The sequence below is a fragment of the Neolamprologus brichardi genome, chromosome 16 (genome assembly GCF_056152115.1).
Source record: "Neolamprologus brichardi isolate AB-2024 chromosome 16, ASM5615211v1, whole genome shotgun sequence".
NCBI classification, from domain to species: Eukaryota; Metazoa; Chordata; class Actinopteri; order Cichliformes; family Cichlidae; genus Neolamprologus; species Neolamprologus brichardi.
The window spans coordinates 33,364,529-33,374,264 of NC_142119.1; the positions used below are offsets into that span (position 1 = coordinate 33,364,529).

General features: G+C 39.9%; 1 protein-coding gene across 1 annotated transcript; it reads right to left on the minus strand.

Moving 5' to 3' along the window:
- Nucleotides 1-247: 247 nt before the first annotated feature.
- Nucleotides 248-6,222, minus strand: eaf2 (ELL associated factor 2). Its single transcript, XM_006799142.3, has 6 exons — nt 6,034-6,222; nt 5,473-5,567; nt 4,993-5,129; nt 3,700-3,869; nt 2,307-2,534; nt 248-618 (listed from the first exon to the last, which is right to left on the minus strand). Exons 1-6 carry the CDS (start codon nt 6,134-6,136, stop codon nt 572-574), a joined length of 780 nt encoding a protein of 259 aa, XP_006799205.1. The 5' UTR covers nt 6,137-6,222; the 3' UTR covers nt 248-571.
- Nucleotides 6,223-9,736: the final 3,514 nt, after the last annotated feature.

Below are 9,736 nucleotides of genomic sequence, written 5' to 3' on the forward strand. Positions count from 1 at the left end.
AAAACAAAAACGTTTAAGTAAACCAAAATAAAAGGCTCAATGTAACTGAAGCAGCGCGGCTTTCATTTCTGTTAACACAGATATGTCTCTAATAAAACAAACCTAAGCAGCTGAGACGGACCTGAAGCCATCAACTTATCTTATCTAAGCACAACTAAAGTTTTTTCATGTTTCTAAGCCGAATTGAGGAAGCCAAGTTATTGTTTAAGACGATTACATGAAGACCACCGTCATCCTGCCAATCACATTTTCTCGGTCGGTTTAACTACACAGAGGCATCCAGTGAGATCCATCACAGAGTGCACATCATACGTTACAGCTTCTCTCACATTAATGACATCAGAGCGCTCTCAACTAAGGCATCTCTTCACACACAAATATAAAGCAACACATGTGACATAAAAACTGATTTCTGGCAGAGAAGCAGCATTACAGCATTACATTTGATATGTAGAGAAGACTGTCCCATATTCATGGAAGCAGGACACTGACAGGTCTGTGACTGGCTCCTTCACTCCTCACTGTAAATGCTCCTGAGATCTGCAAACGGGCAGACGTGTCCTCCTGCTGCTCAGTCGTCACTTTCACTGCCTGATTCACTCAGCTGAAGGTCATTTTCTGCAGCAGACGGACAGACAGCAAGTTAAGATTATATACATGTGTCTTTAAAGCTCAGTTTACTCTTTGCACAGGGTCTCTGCATCACTTTTGTACGGTACAGTTTGGTTTGTTTCACCTCTCCCTTATATTATTCAATTACTACAACAGTAGTTTATAACTTGAGTTTAAAGAAATCATACAATTAGACACTTAAAAAAAATTACGAATAATCAGACTAATAGAAATGAATAAACAGATCAAAGAAACACACAAACAAGAGAAACCTATGGAGAATTTACAGAGATTATCTTGGAAAAGCAAAATGTGTTTGACACATCCCATTCAGATCATAATTCTGACCACAAAAGCCAAAGACAGATGTAAAGAAAAAAAGGACAAAACAACACTGAATAGAGTGCGTGAAGCAGCTACTAATGTGAGTAATGAATACAGTTGATGGTGGGAATACGCTGCAGGTTATCCGGTTAGCCAGACGCTTCAACCCTTTAAGACCTACCATAGAACCAAGTCCGCCAGAGCTTATATTATATTTTTACATGCTGTGGAGCCATTTTTGGGAGCATTTCAAGTTGCTATACATCAATACAACCATTATAGCCCAAATTTTAATAATATGTCTGCATTAAGTGCATAGTAATTACATAAATTGCAAGAAAGTGCAATAAACTACAATAAAATTGAAAATCGTTTTTGTTTTTTTAACATATATTTCTAGTTAGAGAAATTTAAGAGGCTTATCCCTCAAAACTGTAAATACAAAAAAGTTGCACAAAATAGTTTCCCACCACAGGAAATTTATTTTGAGTGTCTTCATAGTTTTATTTTTGAACTACACCAATTTTTATACACTGCAGGAAAAACGAAAATAAATATTATAATGCAAATTTGCAAAAAAGCAGCATATGCATCAAAATAAACTATTTCCAGCAGTGCAATATGAGTCCTAAGCATCCCAGAAACCACACAGAAAGTCATAAAGTCAAACATAACTTATAAAAACACCAGTATAGGCTCATGAGGCCCTGATGGTAAAAAAAAACTACATTTCCGTGAAAATGACGTCACTTCCGGTTTCGGGCAGGTCATGGTGGACATGCAAAAGTTCGCGCTGACGTCTAATCCAACTAGGAAGTGTTATGAACAGCTGATCGGATCGGCAAAGCGTGTTTCTGGAATATTATGTTTTTGTTGCTGCAAGCGCTTTTTATGCAGTTTTTGCAAAGCTACATGTGGAAGGAAACTGTGACCGAGGACAAGCTGATGGCATAAGATGTAAGTACAACTCCTCCGGTTTCATATGCAAAAAAATTATTGCGCTAGCTCACGTGGTTGCAGAGCTACCGGGATTTAAAAATAGTTACGCAAAACAGAGCGTGCCCGCTCAGACCGGCTTTAAAGGGTTAATAACCATCAACTACAAAGCTATGTGAACTGACTGACATGTGGACGGAGCTTAAGAGCTCCAACTGCTTTCATACTGGGTGACAATAATGAGAACCGCCACTAAAGAGAGAACCTGCCCTTACATGTTATAATGGAAAACTAATCTTTCAGCTCTGTGGTACGTATGATTCACGTGTTCATATTTATGGTGACAACTTTAACTTAGGAGCAACCAGGTGGTGTCGACTTTCATGTAAAGATGACGTCCGTCTAACTTAGATGAAGCTGAGGGGGTTACTCACTGAGCGTGTTCATGAGTCCTCCTCCGCTCTCGTGGTGGTGGCTGTTGGAGTCGGTGCTGGTGATGATAGGCATGCTGTGGTTGACTGAGGGTGCCGCGGAAGTACGTTCGTCTTCTGAATCGCTGCTGCTGGAGCTGTCGTCGCTGCTGGAGGACGACGAGCTGTTAGAGTCTGAGGAGCTGTCGCTGCTGCTCATCTGATCCATGACTCGCGCCTCGGCCATCAGTTCTGAGGGGGAAAAAGAAAGAAAAAAAAGACAAGGGTGTTAAAATGATCTTGGTTCCCTTTCCAATTTCAAGGCTGGAACATCACCTGTATGTCCCAAGTGTAAAATAAATACAGGCAGTCTTTTATTCCACCTTTTGTCCAGCCCCAGAAATGCAGAAATATCCAAAACAAATCAGAAAATGTTCTAATGTCCTCTGCCTGGGAAAGCATGCTACTTTAGTGTATCTCCATAAAACTTTGACAAGCTACAGGTTTATTTTGGATCACATCTAACGTGACTTCATAACTAGAATATGTGTTTGCGATCGTGGCTCAAGAGTTGGGTGTTTGTCTTGTAATCGGAAGGTTGCCGGTTCGAGCCCCGGCTCGAACAGTCTTGGTCGTTGTGTCCTTGGGCAAGACACTTCACCTACCGCCTACTGGTGTTGGGCAGAGGGGCCGATGGCGCGATATGGCAGCCTCGCTTCTGTCAGTCTGCCCCAGGGCAGCTGTGGCTACAACTGTAGCTGCCTCCACCAGTGTGTGAATGTGAGAGTGAATGGGTGGATGACTGGTTGTGTAAAGCTCTTTGGGGGGACTAGTAAAAGCAAGCAAACAAATACAGGCCATTTACCATGTCTGATATTTCTAGGGATCGGAATCAAGAACTGGTTCTTCTAGAGAATCGGTTCCCAGTAGACCAAGTCCTGGAAATCCTAAGTCTGCCTGCGTATCAATCCCGCTTATCGGCTCTTGCACTCTCGCTACAATCAGCTGATTTCAGTTTGTGTGTTGGAGGAGAAAAATAATGGCGCAGTCTGCAGTGTGGATATGGACATTACTTAGCTAGCCAAGAACTGAGAGTGATGTTAAAGCTGAGTGAATGCTCACCCTCACTTTTAAAAAAGTGTTCTGTGTAATATGTGTAATGTCTTTGATATGCTGCTTAGAGAGGGTGGTGACAATGAGCCAATGAGAACTGAATCAATAAGTGATATTAATGATGGATGATCGGAATCGTTAAATTCTTATTAATTCCCATCCTTAAACATTTCTGCATAAGACTTCAAGATATGACGACTAATTTGTCTATGAGAAAAGACGAGTCTTCTTCTGGCGAACCCAATAAAAATGATACAGACGTGGATGTCATCAGTTAAACACACCAAGTCTGACTCCGTGTTACCTCTCTCGATGTCATCCATTGGGGATGCTGGGGAAGTTTTCTCTTTTGGTGGAGAACTTTTAGTGCTGGCTGGGGTTTTGTTACTGCTGCTGTTATTACTCCTCATCTGCTGGCCCAGACGACTGGTCTGCTGCTCCAGTCGAGAATGAATCTTACTGCTACCTTCAGCCCTGAAAATCCACAAGAACAGGCAAACACGGACACGCAGGAGCTTTTAATACATTTAAGGTTTTTTTTCTTTTTTTAAAAATGTTGATAACTAACCTTTCATTAGGGCTGCCACAAACAATTATTTTGATCGTTGACTAGTCACCGATTATTTTTGCGATTAGTCGACTAATCAGATCATCATCTATTGGACGTAAAACGTACAGCTTATTGCACCAGCAGCATCTGCTCTTATATAACTATCATTAGCTTACAGCTTTAAGTGTTTAAGGTATGTGCTAACTAAAAATAAAGATAAGATGATAGTTTATTCAATTTTAATGAAATTTGTAGATTGTTTCTGTGAAGTTTAATAAACTCCTTGCTATCTAAAATATAACAGGACACCGGAGTAAATTCTCGAGCATCTCACACTTCTGATAATCAGCTGTCTGCTTGACGTTTATTCAGCTGTGTAAAAACTATAACTTTAATCTCAGCCAAACCGATTTACTCAGGAACAAATAAAATACTGAAAAAAGCCAAACAATAACATTTTGAAGTTATCTAAGTGACTTATATAAGTTTAACCTGAGTAGCAAAAGACGGCGGTGGGTTTGAAAACAATTTGCCGGGAGTCCGGTGTTCTCACGGCTCTAGTGAGCCTAGCCCCCGGCTAGCTATTGAGCTAGTGGGTAACAGACGTCTCCGAAAATATGTGGTGTCTTGATAAACTGAGCAGATATTTGAAGTTTACACAGCTACATTCTCGCCTGAAAATATGTTAAACGTTTATTTTGTGACCCAGAAAGAATAATAAGAGTAATATTAAAACTAACTAGCTTCCGCCATTGTTGTAAACTGAGCTGGGCTGCGCTATGAATTCTGGGATAGGTTGGGCCACAAAGTATACACCTGACCCACCCTTCAAATCTGGGGAAATGAAGGACTATTAAATTAGTCGTTGACGATTTTATTAGTCGACTAATCGTGGCAGCCCTACCTTTCATTCTTTCAAATTTCTCCTTTTGCGGGGGAAAGTTTTATATCGAATCAAATAGTGACAGTGGCACTTGCTGCCACACAAATTTGCAAGTGTAAATGAAATACCATTTTAGATTAGTATGCTGCTTCTTTTAACCCCACCTCGTCTTTTTCACAGCTATGTTGCTGTTGAGCTTCTCCAGTCTGTACTCTCCTGTGTCATGGTTTACAATGAGGATGCACTCTTTCATGTAAGGCCTCTTGGATCCCTTGAAGACCGTTACAGGAGCACTGGAACCCTAAAAACCAAATAAATGTAAGTAAGTATGTATGTAAGCTAGTACTATTATGCTAATTTTTCAGAGAATATTTTAACAATTTCTCAAAAAAATCTGTCAAAAATTTAAACCACAAAGCTGAAAATTTTGTTGCTCCTCTCTCTCTCGCTCACACACACACACACACACACACACAGAAAGTTGAGATCAGCAACAGTTGAGCTCTATTGTGGATTGCAAACACTCATCCAAGTTAAAAACATGAGCTCCAAAAGTGGTCTTGAAACAAGATTGCACCATAATCCACCACTGAAATCCACATTTATGTCTTGCAGTGTAAAGCTCTAGAGCACCAGACACTAACCTCTAAATTAGGCAACGTAATAGTGACTTGCTCTCCTTTGCCCACTTCGAGCTCCCCCTCACATGAGGTATCAATGGATGCTGGTTTGAAGTCATCTGTGGCAATTAAAAACAACAACAATTTAAAAAAACGCAAACGAAAATTAATCAATGTGTACAATGTTGTGTACAATGTTATTAGAACATGTGTACAATGTTCTAATAATGACAGTGACATTGCTGAATTTGTAAACGTAAACCACGGATGTATTTGACAGTGCTGCAGTGGGGTACCGGCACCAGCAGGTGGTAGTGTTGTACAGACTTAAGCTGGGCTAACATTATCTAGCATATTGACAACTCAGAGCTTAAAGTCTACGTATATCTCAGAGTTAACTTGCTTAGAAAGTTAAAGAAATATACTTTTACAAGCATGTCTCACCAGTAAGTCGACAGCTACGAACTGACGAAGCTGCTAAACTGGCTACACATCAAACAGCTGTTTTCGGATCTTCAGCTAATGAGCTAACTAGCATGCTACGGTTAGCGATCACAAAACCAAACGAGTGAAACCACCACTTACATCGCACTGTGTGATAGGCACTTTTAGGGTGTTTCTCAAACGTTTCTCCCAATTTCAGCACATGTTCTTGATTGTCAAAGTTGGAGTAAGCCGTTCCATTCATTCTGTGAGTTTCATGAGCTGTAAACTTTGAGTTTCCGCTACTCTTTTTTATCCGATAACCATGTACAGCAACAGAATTTCGGCCAGCTCATTGGCATTTTAAGTCCCGCCCCTTGATAAGTACTGTTCGTTATGATTCGTCAAGCGAAGTGTTTCATTTTCTGATTGGTTCAGGCCAATCAAGAGTTTGTCGACAGAGCAGAATCACTCAGTCTCGAGCAATGACTGTAGAAATCTGAGTGTTTCCAAATCTATGTTGTTTAACTATAATTCGATTAAATTATTCGCTAACTTGTAACTTTTTTAAAAGAAAAAATAATATTGTAAATATCTACTCATCTTGTCCCAGGCTAGACAGACTGTGGACGAGTAAGCTAAATAATTGATGGTAATTATTTCAAATTTATTGCTGTGGTGCTTTAATATTGAAACATATTGCAGGGTTTACTCTGAGGTTGATTAAAATGCAGTCCACATGTAAAACAAAACACGAATTCCTACTGCTTATTTTTAATATGTTAACTTTATAAGTTTCGATGTTGTTTTTAACCTGTTTTTCTGTTTAACAAAGTAAATATTTGCATTTCAGCACTTACCCAGTACCTTGTATGCTAAATTGGCAGCATCACAGGAGCTATTAGCTGAATAGCTGAAACAATGTGTCAGAAAGCCCTGGCACTTACTGATTGCAGTTTCAAGCTCCACAGGCTCCAGGGGGCCTGAGCTCTGTGAACCTTGTGTCAGTGAAAATCTCCTTTTCTGTTCTCTAAACTGTTAATGACTCCTAAGCCTCCTAATTCCTGCCGTGCCTGCGTTTTTACAAAGGCCATATGCTCTGCTGCCTTCAAAAATTAAAGGATCAGCATCTAAGTCAATTGGAATGATTACACCAATGCATTTTCACCAACTGGTCACAGCATGGTTTTTCTTATCCACGTTGGACAACATATATACATGCAAGCTGGTGTTTGGGTGGTGGGGAGTGGAATAAGAGATGACAATAGAGAGGAAATTGAGACAGCAGTGGGACTAAATAGTTATATCTTCAGCATGGTATTACAGTTAGAGTATAAAAATTGTAAAATAGTTAATAAAAACATCATCGTGTTATTTTAGGCAATCTTTTTCAGTCTTATCTATACTTGCAAATTAACCACAAACGGATTGCAGAAGTAAAGCAGTTCAGTTACTTTGTATCTGTATCCCATGTGAAAAAGATACCAGCATAAGTCTGTTTCCATGGATGGAGGTAAACAGCAGCTGTCCTCTGGTGATATCAGTTACTGTGGGGGTTGCCCCTGGACTCTGCGAGGTAAGGTTTACTGTTTCCAAGCAACAATCCGCAAGTTCACAATACAGCGGCTGAGCCACAATAGAGAGTTGCTGCAGGTTGTAAGCCAGTGGCGGTGGTGAAAGAGATGACAGCAACACTGCAAGGGAGTGGGGGTGGGATACAAGCTCAACCAAAGCTATGTACTATGGGTACAGGCTTGTTGGGTACAATACAATTAAATGTTCAACCTCATAACAGTGCAAAAATTATAAATTAGCAAAGGTTTTATTATTGTGCCAGCTAAACAAACCTGACTCGGTTACAAGACACCATAACGTGATGTAAGCCAAATCCAGAAGGCTGTGGATACATCCGCAAACGGCACAGATAAATCTATCTAAGTAACTTTAGCAATCACATTTTCAGACCTTCACATCATCAATAAAGTTCACGTGTTAATACATTATTAAACGTATTAACACGTGAAAAACGAAGCACAATTAAGCATTCAGGTTTTTTAATGACTAGAAGTGATTATTCTGCAGTAAAAGAAATGGGACAACCATTCCACTTTTCTCATAGTGCACAGCTCGCACAATCGTTTTTGAAACCGCAAAGGCAGCAATACAACCTAAATGATCACAGCTACAGCATAAACACAGCGATGTTAACCTTCATTCTGTATCCTTCGGGTAAAATGTACCTTTGATCACAGCTGCAGACTTATCATATACTCCTTTTGTTTTTATGCTGATGTATAGATTGAGACACACGTCTTATTATCTTTGAACTACTGCAGTGTGACGGCTTTCTTTGGCTCTCGCTTTCTCTTGTTTGTGTTATACATATTACGAGGAAGCGCTTTTTGCAGCATCTTTCTTGATAATATGATTTTGATCTCAATAAAAGCTTTGACTGGGTAAAAAAAGAAGGTGAACTAATAACAGTATGCGCTGTAAGAATTGCAAATTAGATATACAGTCAGGGAAAAGAAAGTTTTCACAGGATTCTATGAAAAACTAAGATTAAACCCCATCAATCACCAGCTTGCAGAACCACCTTTAGCAGCAATAACTTGAAGTAATTCCTGAAGTGAGGCTCTTACATTGTTGTTGATTCACTCCTCTTTACAAAATTGCTTCAGTTTATTGAGATTTGAGGCCATTTGTTTATACACAGCTCTCTTAAGGACCTACAACAGCATTTTAGATGAGGGCATCTTGATTCTTTTCTTTTTCAGTCATTCTGTTGTAGATTTGCTGTTGTTCTTGGGATCGATGTCCTGCCGTATGACCCGGTTTGGACGAATCTTTAGCTGTTGGACAGATGGACTCACATTTTGCTATACAGAGGAGTTCATGACTGACTTTGTGACTGCAAGGTCTCCAGGTCCTGTGCCTGCAAAACAAGCCCCAAACCATGACATTTCCACCACCATGCATGCAGTTTCTATGAGGTGTTCATGCTGAGCATTTCCTCCTCAGCCTTGTTCCTGCTCTGGAGAGACGCTGGGTCCTTTTTATTCCTGTCTCTCTGTAAATACTTATATTTTATATATTTATGTTTAATGTTTTTCTGTTTGTAAATTTTAATATTATTTCAAATAAATTTTTATAATGACTAATGTCTCAGTTCTACTACACAGCAAATGTTGGCACACGACTTGACACATGTAGAATTTAATTCTTATTATACTAATGACAAGATATACTAATACAGTGGGATGCAAAAGTTTGGGCAACCTTGTTAATAGCCATTATTTTCCTGTATAAATCGTTGGTTGTTACAATAAAAAATGTCAGTTAAATATATCATACAGGAGACACACAGTGATATTTGAGAAGTGAAAAGAAGTTTGCTGGATTTACAAAAAGTGTGCAATAATTGTTTAAACAAAACCAAGCAGGTGCATAAATTTGGGCACCACAAAAAAAGAAATGAAATAAATATTTAGTGTATATCAATGTGTGTGTCTCCTATATGATATATGGGGTGCCTTTGTCTGGACGTGCTTCCCATCCAGAGCTCCACAGCAGAGGGAAGTTCCAGCGCTCCTGGATTCCCTCTGTGATGGACCGCCAGTCTGCAGTTGAAGGCACAGCCATGAAGTCATCCACTAGACAGTCCCAGATGGCCGTCGCTACCTGGGGGGTGATCTGGCACACCGTGGACACAACGCGATGGTCCTGAAGGAGTCCCCGGTGGCAAGGAACCTTAACAAAATTGTTTAAAATTAGTATTAAACACTTTTACTAACCGCAGGCAGATGGACAGGTATGGCAGCACGCATTATCTGTTCACCCTCTGCCTGGAGTTTTGAGGGGGGCT

Coding starts and splice junctions, on each gene's coding strand:
- eaf2 (XM_006799142.3), bottom strand. CDS start 6,136: ATGAATGGAACGGCTTACTCCAACTTTGACAATCAAGAACATGTGCTG. Junction 2,535..3,699: donor AATGGATGACATCGAGAGAG/GTAACACGGAGT, acceptor TTTCCCCCTCAG/AACTGATGGCCGAGGCGCGA. Junction 619..2,306: donor AGGACTCATGAACACGCTCA/GTGAGTAACCCC, acceptor CGTCTGCTGCAG/AAAATGACCTTCAGCTGAGT.